Here is a 21,323-nt window from a genome sequence, read left to right on the forward strand (position 1 = left end):
AAGTCTCTCACAGTATTCTCATGCATCATCCTCACAAAATCGGTTGTGAAAATTTGTTTACTCTTATTGAGAGAATGAATGTGCATCCACTATTTGGACTATTCCTTAGTTCCAGGATTTATGTACCTCATCCATGTCTCATCCCAGTCATGAATTTGTTCAGAATTGCCTCTCTACATGGCAGTATTGATAGAATGACAAAGATGAACACATTGTTTCAGTTTTGTGGACATTTGTCAGATATTTTGATAGACACCTTGCATAAAATTTATGATAAACTAACCTCTCTCTGACGTTAACAAGGTTTGCTTTTCAAACCTGAGTCATTTCATCAGGAAGTTCAGAAACTGTGCACTAACATATTGCACACAAAATTCTATCAACATGCTGCACAAGTTCATCACTCACATGTGAATGTCTTCCCTGACCATGATGGTCATGCATATCTCTATGATCACCCTTGAAATTTCAGCACAACTCCTTCACAGCACCATCACTTACAACCCCATCACCATATACAAAACATAACTGACCATGAATCTCAGCAGAAAGTAAATGACAAGACATACCTTTCAACTGGCAGATATGCACTAACACCATTCACTTCAACTCCTTATTGCTTACAGATTGATGAACATAACAGGGAGCTGACAATGTGCTTTTCAAAGTATGCCTTTGCAACCTGCAAGTGCCATGAAGCTAGAAATGTTTGTCTACTTCCAATTGCCAATTAGAGATTAATTTATGACCAACCTCCATATTATGGATCATATTGCCTTGTAACATAGCTGCTTGTTGACAAAGCAATAAGTAATTTAAATAATCTGTATGTTGCATCCGATTTCCCATGAGACAACAGAAATCAGTACTTCTCAAAAACAAACATATGGTGTATAATGACATCCTTACCGTATACTGCCTGGTACGCTTCCTTCCGATGCTCCCTCCTGAAATATTTCATTATATTATTATGCAATGGATGAAAAATGTATGGCAGTAAAGAAGAAATACAAACAGCACTCTACTACTATTTAGACTCAATTAATAAATATGCATTACACTGCCTACTTGTTATGTGTACTTAAATTATGTTGCAATTTTTAGAGGACACAGAATGCATGCAGAAAGTTTTTAAAAATTACTTCCATCACAGATACACACCAAAAATTTGAGTGGTACAGTACTTCATCACATCCACAGAGAAAAAAGTGCTCTCAAACTGTATATAAGATTCATGTCTGTTCACATATGCCTAAAGACGAATTTTATTGTCGATCAGTAATACATTCTCATGGAAAGCATCACATGTGGTAATTTAGAAGGACATGCACACTATCACATTTATATTACCACATGAAATAGAGGAAGGCTACCAAACAACCACTGGTTTTCAGAATGAAGCTTTCACTCTGTAGCAGTGTGTGTGTGTGTGTGTGTGTGTGTGTGTGTGTGTGTGTGTGTGTGTGTGTGTGTGCACGCTCGCGCTCTGTTTTGAAACTTTTGGGCACATTAAACTTGTACCAGACCATGGAACACAAGGGAAAAGTTTCAAGGCCGAGTCAAACATACTTTTTTAATCCGCAGGTAGCTTCCAGCTTATGCTTGCTCATCTTCCTGAAAATGTAAACTATTCTTTCAAATTTGATACACATACAGGGTGACAATTATTGAGCTATATGAAAAAACGTGAATTAGTTACCAACAATGGCATGCACACACCTTCTTCAACATGTAAACGTCATTACAGATATTCGGATTTAGGTTATGACATGTTCAATATCTCTGCCATCCTAGGCGATGCTGTGGCGCAGACGAATTGCAAAATTCTGCATGACCCACTGAAGTGTTGGACCATCAGTGCTGTTAATGACCTCCAGAATGGTAGTTTTAAGCTCAGCAATTGTTTTGGGATAATTGCTTAATGGCATTTTCTCAGAATCAAACTGGGGTAACAAACCAAATAAATCTTAACCACAATATTAGTCTGTAAAGAGCCAGCAGTGACCACAGATCCCTTGTACCAAATTTACCGGAAAATAGCCCTTCAAATTGATTCAAGCCATATGTCTCAACAACATATCAAAATCCACATCTGCACTGCACAAAATTCTTAATAGCCACGGCATGGAAACCACTGAAATCCATGCTGAAAAAGGTATCCTCTTCTACTGATCAGGTGCTCATAGCTCTTAAGATACGCATTTCAGAGCCCATGTTTCTGGACACTTTTTCTCGTTTTGGTGCAAGGAACCTATTCTCAGACCCTGTGTAGGAAATTTTGTTACCGCAGTACATCAGCATTATTGTACATTATCACAAAAAAGAAGAGGGAGAAGAAGAAAATTGAGAAAAAACTGAATACAAGGCTATAGATGAAGTGAGAAAGAAATTAAGCTTGTCAGCAGCAAGCATTGTGAGTAAACAGAATAAGTTTGTTTCTAAAGAAGATACACAGCACATATTGTCATCCAGATATTTTCATTGCAATACAGATACAGAAATGAACAGGTCTAAGAGATCAAAAGAAATGCACTTTCTCTGTAATGTGCTGCTGGAGAGAATAGCTCTCTTACATGAAAATGCAGCTAGCTCCTGATTACTTGAATTAATTATGAAAAAATTTTGAAAAGGTAACATACAAAGCCTGAATTATTCTTTTTTAATTAGAATGAATATTTTACAACAGAATACTGATGTCCAGTTGTGAGCACGTGGACCACAAAAAATTTCCACAAACTGTTCAATAGTAATGGCTGTGTGCCAGGATTCTATCAATTAAGTGATACAGATCTAGTGAACAAAGTGAGTTTGGTTTGAAGTGAGTGAAGATGAGCCTTTTGAAGACATGCTGGTCTTACATGGAATGTAGACTATTTCTCACAAGTTAATTGAAAGCCAGTGACACAGTACACAGTGTGTTTGAAAAGTAACTTTGTGGGTTAGTTGTCCATTTTCAGTGAGAAATGCTTCAGTTAAAAGTTTAATGTGCTTTGTAAATGTAGTGAATAGCAGTTTGTAGTATAGTCATAAGCATTTTGCTCCGCATTAATCCAGATTATTGGAAGCTTGCTGTATTTAGAAAATACCCTAGAATACCCTACAAAAGTCTGTCACCATTTTTTTTTTTTTTTTTTTTTTTTTTTTTTTTTTTTTTTTTTTTTTTTTTGGCTAAGCAATCTCTGGAGTTCGTCAATATTAACAGTATAACTGAAGTAGAATGCACATTTATACGTTTGAAACCAAAACAAAATACCATAATAATTCAACAGCAGTTAGTCTATTTCAACAGTTCTAGACTTATGCAATGCTGTGCAGCAAATAACTTACTACCACATGGCAGACATATTATTTAAGATTGAAAAAAAAAATACTGTCACTGAAATGTCTCGATCCCACATTAATATGAAAATATGAATGGTAAAGCAATGCACTTCCCACGCCAACCAGACATTGTTTGGACAGTTGAGACTGCAGTCACTACAGATAAGCACTGTGAATGGACATCAGCAATGTGTTAGCAAAAAACATAATGAAGAAAGCTGCCAAGAGTTGGATTTAGGAAAAACTGTGGATTTAATTAATTTGTATGAGGAAAGGCCTCTATTATGGAGTGTACAGCTATTGGACTACATTAACTGAGATAAGAAGCGCAGTTTTTTGGCTCAAATTTTCACACTGTATAACACCTCCACAGAAGTACCAGAATATCAACAATCTAAAGAAACAGAACAAGTAGTTCTATAAGACAGAAACAAGTGAAGTTATGTTCAAATCAATTATTTTGGAAGTCTGAAAAATGACATCTACCTTCAAGTAATATAGCTGTATTTACAACTTTATATAACATGGTATTTGTTGATTATAAAGGGTGCTGAAGAACAGACATTCAGGAGTTTATGAGTGGTTTCCTAAGTATATGCAAGAAAAAAATTCAAATAAATGTGTGTCTGGAAATGGTTTATTTATCTGACATCCACCTTATTTGGCTTTTGAAGAAGTATGGGTATTTGACAAAATCTTATGCAAATTTATTTCATCATAATTGTCACTTTACCACATATTAAGAGTGTAAACACACCTGATGCAAGAAATATTAGTGACAAAAGCAGTCTGAATTTAACACTAATGGATTTATACAGAATTTAGAAATATTTCTTCCATCTCCATAGCTGCCATTCTCATAAAATTTCAATATTGATGTGGATCTTCGATCAAAAGCACTGCAATGCTCCAAAATCTTCTTGCTGCTTAATTCACTCTTACCCAACATAACACACAGTCTTTTTTTAATTATTTATTTTGCCACAAGTACACCACCTGTTCACACAGTATCCTCCTGAACACATTTAAAAAATGCTTTCACTTAATTAACCACTGTTTGTCATGTTCCTATTACCCTGTACTGAACTTCTCTTACAATGGTATCTATTGCTCATTGAATAAGTACCAGTGTTGCACAAGTGCTTTCTACATCATTCTACATGTTTCTGGGCTTATTGCTTAATTTAATCTAGCATAAATCCCTTTCCCTGCATAAATTCTCAAAATCAGTTATGATTCCCTGCCCAGAGCCTCCTTTTCTCCAGCTTTGTGCACATTATATGACATAAAATATACTTTTACATAACTGATGTCATAAGATGCATAAAACATCAATATTTCTACAACTGCTGGTTACACTTGGCAGCACTGTATTACATTAAAACTTAGCAAATCATTTCTGTCTTGTATTAGTTTCACTGCACCAATGAATGTATCAATTTGCTTATGGAAGAGACCACACAGCATGAGGGAAGAAGAGAGAGGCAGCCTCCCAGAACTGACTGGATATGGTGAAACATGTTGCTCATAGTACGGAATGAGAGATTACTGCATGGCTACCAGAAAAATGTATGTTACTGGAGGAATAATTCAGCTGAAAGTAGAAGAAAGTATTGAAAAACTAGTTTATAAAGGAAACAATCTTTAGTAACTATATGCTTAATGTTGAAAAAGTAGTCCATATTTTGAGACATGGTAGAATGGACTAACACACACCAAAAATGTCTAGTAAACATGGACTCTTCAATGCATACCTTAAGAGCTATGAGCACTTTATCACCTTGCAGATGTGAAACACACATCTTCTTGTAAATTCTACGATCAGTAAAATTTTAATCATTCTGACACAGAAAAACATGGATCACAGTATAATTAATGAGAAACATCACAGAATAAAATGCCTCAGTTAGTTAAAATAGTAACAGCTTTGAGGATTTGACAAATTATCAAATTTCTTTAAGGCAGTTTAGACTAAATAAGTTGTGGAAGTGAAATTCAATCCCAACAATTTTAGACCAGTTGAACAATTACACAGCAGATTAACAAAACTTATCTGTTTGAAGCAAGTGAATCACACATTGCTCTTTGGCTGGTTTCACCTATCACTGCTACTACTCCCCACATTCATCCAGGCATTCACCCCAATAATGTGTGTCCTCCACTCCAGCAGATTTTTAGCAGTGCAATATGTCCCACGGATGTACTTGCCCAGCTGGATGAATCTCTGTGATCATAGGTTCTCAGGACAATAATAATAATAATAATAACAATAATAATAATAATAATAACAACAATAATATAGTTGCATGTTTTCCTATATCGACATCAGCATTCTGTGTTTTCTGTACAGCTTTCCATCCTCATTATGTTCGCTGACAATGTTATAAGACTTTTTGAGAAGTTGCTTTTATTTAGCACAATCATTTCTCATTTCGTTTCAACACACTATTGATTCCTTGATACTTCCACTTCAAAAGTCTGAATTCATAATACAAAATTACAGCTGAGAGTGTTGATTCTGAGAACAGTTAAGTAGTCAATGTAATTTTGAATACTGACTCACATTGGCACCCCAACGTAGTGTTCAGCTATGTTATAAAGCAACATCAGTTTCACATATGACTCCTCACCAGTAACTTCTATCTAATAGAAAATAAATCTAGGTTTATGAAGTAGAACCGGTCAGCAGATGTGGTTAAATAGTCCACCAGCACAATAGTTAGAGCTCCTACACACTGGTTGATTAAAACATTGAGCAGTTTTACTTAGTCACTCCAAATTTCTTTTTCATTAAATGAAATTTATTTGGAATTCATACATAAAGCTGATACCAAAATAAGTCATATATTTTAAAAAATCATACAACTGGGAAGATATAAAATACTAAAACTGCATTTAAAATTACATTTTTCTAATGTTCTTGTAGTGTGCTGAATACATATCACCTGAAATGTTATACTTCTCTTAACAATAAAATGCTTCATTGGGATAAGAAGTACTTGGATAACTGTGTATTGCTTTCCACAATATTTGAATTAAGTGCAGGGAATCAAAAACAGTGTAGATCAAATATATTGAGATGTATGGCAAATTTTCTTTTATTTGTACTAATTTAAAAAATTGGTGTAGCACCATTTGTAATTTATAAATGTTTTATGTCTATGATGATTTTTGGTAATTAAGAATTATTTGACAATATAAAAACTCAAAGAGAGTGCATTACAGCACTAAAAATTATCTATAATTACTATTGTTCAACCAAAAAACCACAATTTCATTAAAAAAATAAAATTTGATACCCATGTCTAGGTGGTTAATACAGACATGATGACAATTCTGCTATTTTATGCAGACATAGTGACTATTTGTCAAATTAAAAATAGATTTGAGACCAGAGTTCTCCCAGCATACACAATGTTCAGATAACTTATAGTAATGCAGCAGGGTGATGTCGAAAACAACCAATATTTTGATATGAGCACATCCTGAAAGTTTCAAAGCAAAACTGCAGCAAGTGAGAGCTGTGAATCTTGGTTTTCAGAGAAACTCTGGACACACACACACACACACACACACACACACACACACACACACACACAAACTGTCAACACCAGTGCCATCGCAAACCATAGATGATCAATATCAGAAGTTGATGATGGTGAAACTAATAATCAATGGGCGAGGTAGCTTAAACTCTGGCCCTCTGTTTTTTTGACAAAGGAGGGAGCAGGATTCCATGCAGAATTTAAATAAAAACCACAATCGCCGCTTATCTTTATTTACTCTAGTAAGTTTTGATGTGCGCTCTCTCTTCACTCATGTTCTTCTGTCTGATTCATTACAGTTGACTGAGGTTATGTTTGGTGCTGAATTAACACACCTTTTTTAACATGAATTAACTTCCTCTTAGTCTTTATTCAATGACCAGTACTGTGAGCAGACAGATGGAGTTGTGATGGCAAGCCTATTCTCACCTATTATTACCAATTTGTTTATGCAATATTTAGAGAAATAGGCTTTGGAGACTACAGATTTCAAAAACTCATTTTTTCTTATTGGGTATGCAGACAATACTTCTGTTGTTTGGCTTCACAGAAGTGGGAATTTGAATGACGTTTTTGAAAACCTGAATTTAATCTACCTGAATGTCTGTCTCATGAAGGCAGTGGAAAAGGATGGCTGTCTTCCCTTCCTTGATGCGCTGGTCAGGATGAAGGTGCATGGTATGTTGAGGACATTTTGTTTATAGGAAGCATATTCACACTGACTTGTATCTAAAGGCTGATAGTTGTCACCATCTGGCTCAACACAAAGGGGTAGTTCGTAAATTGGTTCACAGAACCCATGTCATATCTGACCCTGAGATTTAGCCCATCTCAAAGTCACCTTTTGAATGAGATGTGAGTTGCACTACTGACAAAATGTATTGTGTGAGTGATGATAATATTATGGTGGCCCTATAGTCTATGGCCTTTTTGCCTTATGTAGGGAGCATTTCCTACAGAATTCATTGTATTTTGTGAAAATAAGACGTGAAGTATGTTTTTGATCACCATCTAAGCTCAGGGCCATAAGGGTTGGTTCTGGTTGTATAAGGTGAGTGTCTTCATTATTCCTTGCAGTTGTGGCATGTCATATATTGGTCAGACTATTAGTACTATGGAGGACCAATATACTGAGCATAAGTGGCACATACTCTTAAGAAAGCTAAGCAAATCTGCCACTGCAGAACACCGTCTTGGTTCTGGTCATCCTATGGGATATTACAAAACAGAAATTCTAGCATGCAATCGAGTCATTGGGAGAGTGTTATTAGGGAAGCTGTTGGAATTAAATTAGCAAGTAACCTTATAAATAGAGATAGATGATGTGTTTAAATTCTGCATGGAATCTTGCTCTCTCCCTTCACAAAAAGAAAAAACGAGTTTATGGTAACAGACCCACTGATTGTTAATTTCACTCAATAACATCTAACACTGGTCATCTTTGGTTTGTAATGTTGCCAGTGTTTACAGATTGTGTGTGTGTGTGTGTGTGTGTGTGTGTGTGTGTGTGTGTGTGTGTGTGTGTGTGTTTGCTTTCTGCAGATTGTGCCCTTGTTGAAATATCAGTGGTTGTCAATGACATCACCTGCCTACATTCCTGTTAGTTACTAGGATAAAAATGGATTATTAATATCCTATGCATATCAAATGGTATCTTAAGTGATGCATATGCTTCATCATACGTATGTGATTCAAGGTAGCATTTCTAACCCAGGACTATGGAAGCCAGTCGTTTGATACTCCCTCACTCCCCATTCAATGGGACAAATTCAGAGGCTTCAGTTTAATTGTGATGAGAGCTCTGTTCTGATAAAACAACCCCATGAGCAACACTATTATCAAGTAGTAACAGTGAAGTAGTGTAGTTTGATCTACACCTATTCCACTAAATACGAGTTCTATAATTGTCAGACAATTTATGAGAATATTATTTGTTACATGGTGATATCAATTAGCAGAGACCAGGAAAAATATAAAAGATGAACTATCTAATATGCCTGAGAAAGATGATTTTCATTCAGCAGCTATTGCATGCAGGTGCTGGACAATTATTTGGCTTCCAAATTTCCAACCAGCTTTTTCAAAGTAATACCTGCAACTCAAACATGTGCAATGTGTCTTCCTTGTTGAAGCACACACTGTACAATCATAATCAAAGTGTAACTAGAAAGAAATGTCACAGATCTCCATGAAATATGATTTATCAGTTGATCTTTGGCAACCTGTTTAGCATATTTATTGGTTTGTATCACCATAAAATCTGACTGTAATTTTCCCACATCAAAGATCATACTGACTTGGTAAACTTGTTATATTAGTCCATTATTCAGAAAACTAATTAAAACTCTCTCTCTCTCTCTCTCTCTCTCTCTCTCTCTCTCTCTCTCTCTCTCTCCGTCTACTACAACGCATAAAAAAAAACCTTCAAAATTCAGAAGCATCTTAGTAGGCTGTTCATTGTGGAAAGTATTGCATCATTTGTAGCAAAACTAGTCAAGCTTAATACAGTATCTGAGCTTTCATCCTGAACTAAATATGCTGATTATATCTCACAACAGATTACTTATGTTGAAGACACCCAAAGTTTGAGAAGTTGTCCCTAAATGATTAATTTTTGTTTTCTAAGGAATGAAATAAATTTATACATGGTGTTTTCAATGTGGAAATGTCTGCAGCTGGTTGCTTGAAGAATGGGCATAATATCAAAAGTAGAGTATAATCTCTTTAGCCCATCTTGAAACAGACTGAAAATTTTTCTTCATTTTCAGACCAACTACCTGATTGACCTGCACACACTGTTTTTTCTAGTGAAGCTACAGAGAAGCCTACAACCTGTAAACTTTCTTTTTGGTTTCAAAAGATATTATGGTGGGTTTCCTCCATTGGAAGAAAAAAGTTGGTAACCACTTTCATTAAAAATCAAATATATATTGTTACATATACAAACTGCTGCCATCTGAATTACTGTAAGTAGTACTTACCTGCGGCAGCATATGGATGCTCTCTAAAATCCAGGAAAGAGGAAAACAAAGGAGCTTAACATCAAAAAGTTGGCATTGTAGTAACTATTGCTTCTCAGCACCAGTTCAATAGTTGTGGGAATTCTGTCTTTGTTGGGGCGAGCAGTCATATGAGGAAAATACTCTGTTACAGTTAACCTGACACACTGATATGTTGTTTGGAGACATCTCTGTCTCAACAAAGCAATTACATGGATATGCTAGGAGGCAGATGTAGCTAAAATAATTACTAAGATTATATTTGTTTGGGACTATTGCCAATAAATAACTATAAAGGATACAAAATATTTGATATCAACAGAAAGTTCTCTCGACAACAAATGTCAGAAGCATCTTCCAATGCACAGTTTCCTGCAACTGAGCTGCTAGTTCCATTTCAAAAGGAGCAGAAAGTGATTGCATTAGGTGCAGAGTTGACATACATTTTTCATAAAAAAAATGCCACTCAACATAGGGGGAAAATACAAAGTACTTGAAAAAACATTGTTTAATGGTATCAGGGATTCATGTTATGGAGCAGAATCAGTTTTCACGCTTTTAACAACCAATTTTTTCTGTGGTAGGTTCAGAGAGAGCTTCGGTTGGCTTTTTTGATTGCTTTATTCACCACATTTGCACGTGACATATTACATTCCCTCCTTTTCTTGACTAAATGCTAAATATTAGCTGAAGTCAAGATTTTTTTTTAATTTTCAGAACTTTACCATGAACATATCAAAGGCTTGCTATTTTCATGGAATGTGAGACATAAAAATCGACCTGTTAAAGTTCTTCCAAAGGAAGCTGTAACAAGTTTCTACTGACATGGGAATGGGGGTGGGGGTAGGGGATGGAACAAAGAACAAAAGCTGACCTTACTATTAACCAAATTTCTGAATATTTCCAGGACTTGGATGTGTATCCACATCAAAATATCTGTTGGCAACAGTCTCACAAATTATACCCTGCCACTTTGTATTTCATCTCATTAATATGGAACACCACCAGTACATGGGAAACATAATTTTATATTATGGTTGATTTTTATAACATTATTTGCCAACTTTGGGGCTATTTTGCCAATTTTAGGGCTACTTTTTTAGAATTTTCATATAATTCCTGTAGGCAAAGTCAAATATTCAGTACCACCAAAAAAAAAAGTTGTTTGCTCAAAATTATTGATTTTTTCAATTTAACACACTTTAGTGCATCCTCTAAAAGCTACAATTGATAATAAATCTGTCATTAAAGCAGTGGACATCGTGCCTAGAAGAAGGTACTTCTTGTTGTTTATAGAGAAATAACATGGGCTGACAAGAGACTTCTTGTCATTAATGCATCACCTTGAAAACTAATCTCTCATGAATGTCAGCAGCAAATGCAACTATTCGTGGTCTCTTTCATCAGAAGAAAGTTTCCTGATAACAATAATGTCTGCCCTAAATACAGGTACATATTCCTTCATAGGTTTACAAGCCAACAATATTGCTGATATTCAAACTCTAGCTCTGTATATTTCTTTTTAAGAGTTACTTATTATTAATGGTTATTTATTTTAAACATCTACCATACTGCATTTCACATTTGTAAACAAGTGTTGGTAACCATGCAAATGAATGCAAAACAATTAGTGCAGCAACACAACTTGCTATGTTTGTTTCTGACCTGTTGAGTGTCTAGTTAAAATTAAAAGTCATTACAAAGTACTGCTTGTCTACCTATGATTGACTGATGTGTCTAGTAGAAATGATCAAAGACTGAGTTTTAAATATATTAAATAAGATAGGTTTTGATAACTACAATGTCAATGATGATGTGTATGCAGATTATTTTTGAGATAGATCTTTAAGCATGACGAATGCTGTGAATATGAAGAGCTGCCTGAAGAAGAAGAGTCAGTTAATCTTTCAGAAACTTCTTTGTTAAAAAAAAACATTTCAAATGTGGATAACTCTCCAAAAATGAATGTGGGAAAAACCTGGCTGTAACTAATAATTGTACTGATTGTACACAGTTCTAATGTTGAGAACTATCATAACCTTCTAGTGAATTTTCTAGTAACTGGCTGCAGATGTAAAGAAAATGGTTGTTACATATTCAAGCTAATGACTTTTAGCAAGTGTGCTATTAATGCACAAAAATCGGTCATTGACATGATAATGTTAATACACTAAATGAAGTGACTTAAGGTCAACTTCGCTGTCTGATCAGAGATTCTACATCAACATTTAGTTAGGAAAAAAAGAAAAAACAAAACAAAACAGGAAAGTTAAAATGTAGGATGCTCTTTAAAACCACCTATATGGTCACCAGATCAAAATTAAAAGTTCGAAACATCTTAGTAAAGTGTGTAACACTGCAGGATTGATTGATTGGAAAAGAACATGAAAAAGCAAGGAAACTGAAAAATACTGGAATATCTTTTTCTCACACTAAATTTCTACATAATTTCTGAACAATTGCACAGAAAGCATGCTATCATATTGCCTGTCAGAAGCAACACAGTATTCTACACATGTTTAAAGCCACTACCTTCAAATGGCATATGAAACTTACATAGCATCTTTTATATGTGACATGTTACAAAAACCTGTACATTCAAATACATTTGGAGGGAACTTTGCCCTGATATATTAGTTATGAAACCCTGACCAGTTTTATGTGCTTTATGCCAGAAACATTTTACATCTGAGGCAGAAATAACTTTTGTTTATGAACAAACAAAACTGCAAATGACTGAAAAATTGAGATGCCACCTACAGATTGTTTCTGGGGAGAGAATTTATTATACCACCACCATAAATAAAACTAGAGAAAACTTTGCAAATGGTGATAAAACTTATTTGCAGTACAATTTCAATATGACACAACAAGTGCACATACCAAATAACCGCTTGTAACTAAACCCTATTTATTTTAATGTCAGTTAAAAGCTGGTATTTTGGGTGTTAAGTGTGAAATCCCAAATAAACTATCTCATTACTGAGAGTGGCATTACAACTAAGAAACTTTTTCATCATCATTTAGAAAAAAAACATTTATGAGAAAAAAATGTTTATTCACCTTGAGAATTATGTTGGGCCAAACAAAACAATATATTGATGGGGTACTTGGCATGGCAGATTTACCAAAAGAAAAACAAGGAAACTATTGTGTCATTCATGCCAGTTGGCAACACAAAATTTGCTTGTGATTGGGCCAACAAAAGTTCAAAGTAACTTATGTCTCCTCTTTGTCGGACTTTGTTGACTGCATCAAAAAAACAATGACAAAAACTGATGTTAATTCTACTGTGATGGTTGGAACTGAACAAAATGAAGTTCTTGTGAAAATACATGAGTGGTTACATATTTTCACTATAATGGTACCAAGAAAGTGTCCCATTATAACTCAGTATAACCACTTTGAGTGCAATGCAGTGAACAAAATTGAAGTATATAGCAAAATCAACACTGCAGGGCATGTGTTTTTGCAACAGTAATTCCCATCAGAAAATGCACCTCACAGATTTCCCAATGAAGTGACTCCAGAAGAAACGACAATGATACATCAGGACTACCTCTTCAAAAACATCAGACCATACTGCAAAGACAAATTCAAAGACATTTTGTGTCCTCAAGTTGAACTTAACATTGTTGCTGAAATCTGTTACTGATTCTGAGCCTGATAATTCCCAAGGTGTCTCTGGAACCTCAAAGAAGCACTGAAAATGGTCAATTTAAGGTGTCAAGCTGAAGAGTTGTGAAACATTTTTATACTGTTTAAAAGAGGACATTTAGAGCTGCATTTTGGCATAAAATTGTTTTCTTAAATGTAAAATATGGAGGTTTTTGTTTTACTTTGAACTTTTGAAAGCATTTTCCACAAAATGACCATTTTCATTTAACAAACTTTAAATGTCTGTAAGTAAAGCAAAAAAGAAATTAAGGCATGACTGTTACACCAAATTATTCACAATTTAATGCTTAATTTGAAAATATAAATAACTCAAAATTGGAAATTTCCAAAAAGAGCGCCCTTTTTGTCTTCGACCACACATGTTGGGAGTACAGTCTAGTGACATCTGATTTCCTGTGTAGCCCAAGGTCTTTGTTATGTTAAAAGCTGATAACTTGGTTGCAAGTTGATAAGAGCAATGAATGATATTCTCCAAGCTGTCAGTTATACTATTTATGCAGCACAATTTCATTTCTCATATTTGATAACTGTGATGTTTATATCTCACATATTCTGTGATGTGTTTGGATGACAGAGGCAAACTAAGGGGACAACATGGTGATTTGCATCTTTAAAAATTAATGTGCCACATTTGGCAGTTTTCATGTCTATAAATACTTGTCTTCACTTAAAACTTCCGGGCTGATAGGCCGTGGTCGAAGTATAAAACTGTCTCCTGACATTTCGTCTCCGACTGTGGGAGACATCCTCGGAGGTAAAACGGTGAACTGTGAAGAGAACTTGAGGAAGTGCTGATTATACAAGCAGTACAGAGGGCGCCACAGTCGATCATGTGGCGTCTGCTATGAGATTGTCTCTGGTGATGCCAACATTCTCGATTGAAAGTAATCGATCGTCACGCTTGCGGTGCAACGCTGACATCCAAATTTTATCCAGTTTAACACCTTCGTCTTTCCTGTTAAAATTATTACGATGTTTATCAATCTCGATAGCCTCTCTATACAAGCGTATAATAAGCGGGGCGTCCTTTACGGGGAGGATATGTCAGCATCGGTTTGACGATTTGAAGGAATGCGCAAGAAGAAAGCACAACAACTGTGTACCCTCACCTTCCTGTTACGCTGCAGGGACACTTCGATGGTTCCGAAATTTCTGAAGGTGAAGAGGATGTTTCGCTCGGCTCAGGCGCATCATATTTACAACCGTATGGAGTCTGCAATGCTAGGTGAGAGGATTCATCAGACGTGGCAAGCACTGGCGGTAACCAGTGGTAAGCTTTATCATCTCCACTTGGTTCTTAGTAATACTATGCAGTGAGGTGATTGGAATAAGATTGATGGTATAACATTCAAATCTATGGAAGTTAGTGCAGAAATATCAGCAAATAGGCAGAAGAAGAAGTTCAATAACTTACAGAACAACATTTCGGGAGGTTCAGTTGAGGACAATTCTCGAACTGTTATTAACCTGTCTGATAAAGATTTGTCAAAAGTTGAAATTTCTGTACTAGCAAAAGGAGGCAATTTTGCTGCGATGCCCCAGAACGTACCCACAGAGGATATTGTAGCAAATATTGAGGCCGGTATCCGTCAGCTTCCACAGCAGTCCGCTGACGTAATTAGGATGGAAACGGCTAGGATTTTATGTACATGTAAGCCACCTAAAAGTAATTTCTCGCAGGCGCAAAGGAAGGCGCTGAGGGATATAAATGCAGATAAAAACATTATTGTTCGTAATGCAGATAAGGGTAATGCCACCGTTATACTGAACTGTAAGGACTATCATGGAAAAATCAATGATATTTTGGTTCCCTCCAATTACAAGAAACTCCAGAAAGATCCGACTATGTAGATTTTAAGAATGACAAATCGACTAGTGAAAGCCTCTTCATTTGGCTCTGACAATAAGAAGCTGCTTTGTAAAACAGAAGCGTACCCACCTAGACTTTATGGTTTACCCAAAGTTCATAAACGTGGGATTCCGTTGAGACCAATTGTCAGCGCTATAGGTAGACCAACACACGAGTTAGCTAGACACCTTGCCTCAATGCTGCAGCCTTATGTTGGTAGGATGGACAGTCATATTAAAAATTCAGCTCATTTCATTGACAAGTTAAAGGAAATGAGCGTGGGCCCGGATGATATCCTCGTCAGTTTCGACGTTGTGTCGTTATTCACCATGATTCCGGTAAACGAAGCTATCTTATGCATAGTGGATATTTTTCCTACCGATATTGTGGCATTATTCCGACACTGCCTCACTACAACTTACTTTCAGTACAGTAATGACTTTTATGAACAGATTGACGGAGGGGGGGGGGGGGGGGGGGGGTGGCTATGGGCAGTCCTCTCAGTCCTGCTGTGGCTAATTTATTTATGGAGACTTTTGAACAATGAGCATTGCAGACTGCCAGTAAGAGACCAGCCAGATGGTATCGCTATGTCGATGACACGTTCGTAGTATGGACACACGGAGCAGAGGAGTTGGATGCCTTGCTGACACATTTAAATAACATTAATCCGAAAATCCAATTCACTATGGAGACGGAAAGGAATGGGCAATTGAATTTCCTGGATGTGTCTGTGATTAAACAACGGGACGGAACGTTGGGCCATAAGGTGTATAGAAAGCCCACACATACTGATCGTTACCTACATAAAGATTCAAACCACCACCCTAGACAAAAAAGAGGTGTAATGAAAACTTTGATAGACAGGGCGTACAAACTTTGTGAACCTGTTTATTTAAAAGATGAGATTGAACATCTACGGTCAACTTTCGTGAAGAATGGCTATTCCAGCAAGGATATAGATCGAACACTTCGCTCTAGGCAGAGAATCAGGAGCAACGATGAACAAGTCGCCTAAGGGCAAAGTTTTTCTTCCATTCATTAGTAAAGTCACAGATCGCATTGGGAAAGTTTTAGGCAAGTATGGGGTGGAAACTACTTTCAGACATACTAGGAAAATAAAAGAATTTTTAAGGTCGGCAAAAGATGCATGACACCCTTTGGCTACACCAGGGGTATATAAAATTCCTTATAGTTGTGGACAGGTTTACATCGCTACCACAAAGAGAAGTGTGAACAACCGTCTTGTTGAACATAAGAGGAATTGCCGCCTGGGTCACATTGATAAATCGGCTGTAGCGGAACATGTTTACCAGTAAGGTGATAATGAAATAAAATTCAGCGAGACAAGCATCATATCAAAAACCTCGCATTATTATGCATGCTTGTATAGAGAGGCTATCGAGATTGATAAACATCGTAATAATTTTAACAGGAAAGACGAAGGTGTTAAACTGGATAAAATTTGGATGTCAGCGTTGCACCGCAAGCGTGACGATCGATTAATTTCAATCGAGAATGTTGGCATCACCACAGACAATCTCATAGCCGATGCCACGTGATCGACTGTGGCGCCCTCTGTACTGCTTGTATAATCAGCACTTCCTCGAGTTCTCTTTGCAGTTCACCGTTTTACCTCGGAGGATGTCTCCCGCAGTCGGAGACGAAATGTCAGGAGACAGTTTTATACTTCGACCATGGCCTATCGGCCCAGAAGTTTTAAGTGAAGACAATACCGGCCATGAAAGCTTACATTGTATGATCATATAAATACTTGTCTATATATACTTGTGTTTCCTGAAGACGTGCACATGTTTGAACTGGAAATACTGTGAGGAACATTTCTGTGCTAACAGAATGACCCACAATGAGACGTTGACTATAGAGTTCTTTTTAACCAGTATCTATTAGTGACCTGTTTGAACAAGACATTATATGGCAAAACACTCTGTGCTGGGAGTCGAAACCAATATGAATCCTTACAGCTGAAATCCACAGAGAAGTATTAAAAAACATAACCATTTGTGTCTTGTAGTTTGGTGTGCACATGCCACAACTTGAAATAACATGATGGACTCTTTTGTGCCATACTAGGATTTGAACCAAGACATGCTCTATTTGGGAAGACCTGGAGTTCAGAGTTTTAGGGAAAGAAAGAACAGTGGGACTAATACATCTGAAAACATTCAAACCCAATGAAAGGAGAGATCTGAGATTTGATTCCAGTCCAGCACCAATATTGTCAACATCTCATATTAATATACAACAAGAGATAAGTGCCTTGGTACCTTAGATGAACACTGACTCATTAAAATAAACCAACAATAAATAATTAGATAAATAAACCTCTTGTGGAAGGAAGCTTACTGGTGACAGAGTCTCAACCTGGCATGATATCCACTCTCTCTCTCTCTCTCTCTCTCTCTCTCTCTCTCTCTCTCTCTCTCTCACACCCCAATCTACACTGACTCTCCTCCAGCAGGTAGCAAATAGACATCACATTTAATGTGGATATCATACTACAGAGCAAACTAAATTGTTCAACTGGGGTTACCAGATATGAAGAGTGTCTGTCTGTGTTTGCTAACAATGGTTGCCTGATGTGTGAATCGAACCCAAACCTTTGGCATATACAGCTAGAATGATTCCAATAGACAACCGACATTCATAGAGCATTGCTTTATGACTGAATGGAAATGGAAATGTCGTGTGGCCAGGGCCTCCCATTGGGTAGACCGTTCGCCTGGTGCAGGTCTTTCAATTTGACGCCACTTCGGCGACCTGCGCGTCGATGGGGATGAAATGATGATGATTAGGACAACACAACACCCAGTCCCTGAGCGGAGAAAATTTCCGACCCAGCTGGGAATCGAACCCGGGCCCTTAGGATTGACAGTCTGTCATGCTGACCACTCAGTTACCGGGGCGGACTATGACTGAATCATAAAGAAGGATGCGCCACACTGAAAGGATTTTGATTTGCTGGAAGTTCATTACGACCTGTTCCAAACATCAATTTCATTGTCCATCCACACAATATTCATTAGGTTCCTCGACTACCCAGTACGTGCTTTTGGCTTTACTTTGTAATCACTGTTATAAAATCACATAACAGACAGCTACACAAATTGACAACATGGTAGGAAACGGACATTTCTGCTGCTGTACAGATGCATGTGTTCATGGTTTACTTATAAATATGGCACAGTGTAAAGCCAAAGGCTAGATATTGAGCCCAACAATCTTTTTTGTTTCTAAACCACATTTTCTCACACAGAGGATTCATTGTGATGATCATATAAGTCTGTAATCCACCAGGAAAAAAAAAAACCTAAAAAACTTTATAACTGTGAGTATGACCCACCCTATGAGGGTTCTATACAAGATCAAATTACTATGATGATGATGATGATGATGATGATAATATTGGGTGACTCAATGAAATGGTGCAAGTCTTTCTATTGGACATCACTTAGGGAGCTTGTGTGTCCCTAAACTAAACCAGTCGCCCAGTTGGGCAATTGAGAGTCACAGTTTAATGTGGAATCCAAACTCTTTATGTCTTTGATATATGAAGGCTAGCTTAAAAAGAAGACTGAAAAATAATCCAGCTGAGAATCAATCCCATGACTTTTCAGTTTCCATGCACATGCCTTACCTCAAGACCATGAGGACTGACATGTATATAGAGTATTCATTTATATGATGTGATGAGCGAGTTTTTGAGTATCAAAATGTGTGATACATATGGCAATATCTTCTGATTGCTTTGACTTAGTACCTTAAATTTTTTTCACTGCCAAGGTACCATAGACTTAGTATTTAACAAATTTCAATTCAATTCCGCTACCCATTCCTTAGAAAAAAGTGTTAACTGATGCATGGATGGATGGATGGATGGATGGATGGATGGATGGATGGACAGACAGACAGACAGACAGACAGACAGACAGACAGCAACAAAAAAAGAAAAAATCAATTTAAAGAAATAACAGAAAACAAAAGTCATGATGGTCAGACAGGGATTTTAACCACTGTTTATCAACTTCATAAACATAAAATATTTTTTGGCCCTAACAAAGCAAAATAAGCATAGGTCAGTATGAGTGTTCAAAATCTAACATTATTAATCTAGTGGCAAAAAGATGAGGATTAGTGTGTTTAGAACTGCATCCCAGGCATCTCCATTGCTACTGGCCTATGTTTCAACAACTGAGATAGTTTGCGGTAGCAACATATCGAAGGTGTTGCCAATCTGCATTTTGCTGATTTCACAGAATGGCCTGTACAGGAGTTTGGCTGAAAAGTGGTCACTATTGCACTACTTCTTTGGATCTAGCTTCCTCAAATGGTTTTCGTTCTCACTCCTTATCAAACAACCACAAAAAATTTCTTTATGGGTGAAAATGTGTTTTAAGTTTGGACTGGCAATATCTTTATCTCCAATGCAGTGGCTTTCTAAAGATTTGGAATCCGAAAATTGCCTCACAACCATCAGACTTAGTTAATGGGGGCAGGGGGATATATTTTTGATGATAAATTTGTCTCTCAAGTTTTTTTTGTTATATTCAATACACCAATGGGAAACACTATCAAAATCACGCTTTACTGTAATACAATTGAATTATAATTTACCATGACACACTCATGAAGGAAGTCTAACTTAATCAAACAGATTCTATTTGCAACACAAGACTACCCAAAACATCACACACTAGCAAGACATTACACACTTTTGAGCCTGATATGATCTGCATTTAGTGATGTCCCTTGTCCTACCCAAGAAACATTTTGGGAATACCACAAAAATATATAAACCTCACAGTGAGAGGAGACCCACCAACAAATCCATTTAAGTTATTCAATGTCACACATAATCAACTGACTTTTGGACTCATAAAAACCTCAAGAAGTGTGTTGGTGTAAGGAGAAGAATACGCTAATGAGCCAAAACATTATGGATACATTCTTAATCACTTATCTGCCTCTCTTTCGAATAATATACATCACTGATTCTGCGTACCACAGATCCAACAGTTATGTGGTAGGTTTGTGGGCATATACGGCATTAGATGTCTATGCACAGGACATGCAATTCACGTAAACAATGGGCAGCTGATTTGCGTATATGGTATGGCACCCAACTGTCACGCAGATAGGTGTCACATGATTTACATCAGGTAAATTTAGTCACTGAGAAATCAACGTGAGTTCACTATAAAGCTCCTCAAACCACTGTACTATGGATCTGGCTCTCAAATATGGACAATTATACTGCTGAAAGACTATATCAACATGAGGGTAGACATGAAGCATGAAAGGATGCAGGTAAGTCACAGCTGTCAGTGTGTCTTCGATTACTACCAAAGATCCCACACAACTGCAGGGGAATGTCTCGCACAACATAACACTGCTCTCACCAGCCTGCATCCATGGCATGCTGCAAGTTTCAAGCCACCATTCACCACGATGATCTCTTCAGAGATGATCATTGACCTAATGTAGCAAAAATGTGATTCAGCTGAAGAGCTGACATGTTTCTACTGATCAATGATTGAATCCTGATGGTTGCATATATAAGGGAATGCACCAGGGGTACATCGATTGTTAGCCACTTTTACCATTCTGCTTGAATAGTCTTACCGAGTTCCCTACTATACATCAGTCAAAGTTTACTTTTCAGCCAAGCCGGCCAGAATGGCTGAGCGGTTTTAGGCGCTACAGTCTGGAACCGTGCGACACGCTATGGTCGCAGGTTCGAATCCTGCCTCGGGCATGGATGTGTGTGATGTCCTTAGGTTAGTTAGGTTTAAGTAGTTCTAAGTTCTAGGGGCAGTTAAGTCCCATAGTGCTCAGAGCCATTTTTTCAGCCAAAGGTGGGGAACCTTTAACCTCAGTGAATTCCACTGCATGAGGTAAGCTCTTTTGTTG

At 36.9% G+C, this 21,323-nt stretch overlaps 1 protein-coding gene across 1 annotated transcript in view; it reads right to left on the reverse strand.

Moving 5' to 3' along the window:
* LOC126108647 (zinc finger protein 596-like) overlaps positions 1–21,323 on the reverse strand; it is a 112,150-nt gene that overhangs the window by 31,603 nt on the left and 59,224 nt on the right. Inside the window, exon 7 of the mRNA XM_049913958.1 lies at positions 910–947. Coding sequence (XP_049769915.1) covers positions 910–947 — 38 coding nt within the window. The remainder of the gene's footprint in view (positions 1–909; positions 948–21,323) is intronic.

This window comes from Schistocerca cancellata, chromosome 11, assembly GCF_023864275.1.
Source record: "Schistocerca cancellata isolate TAMUIC-IGC-003103 chromosome 11, iqSchCanc2.1, whole genome shotgun sequence".
NCBI classification, from domain to species: Eukaryota; Metazoa; Arthropoda; class Insecta; order Orthoptera; family Acrididae; genus Schistocerca; species Schistocerca cancellata.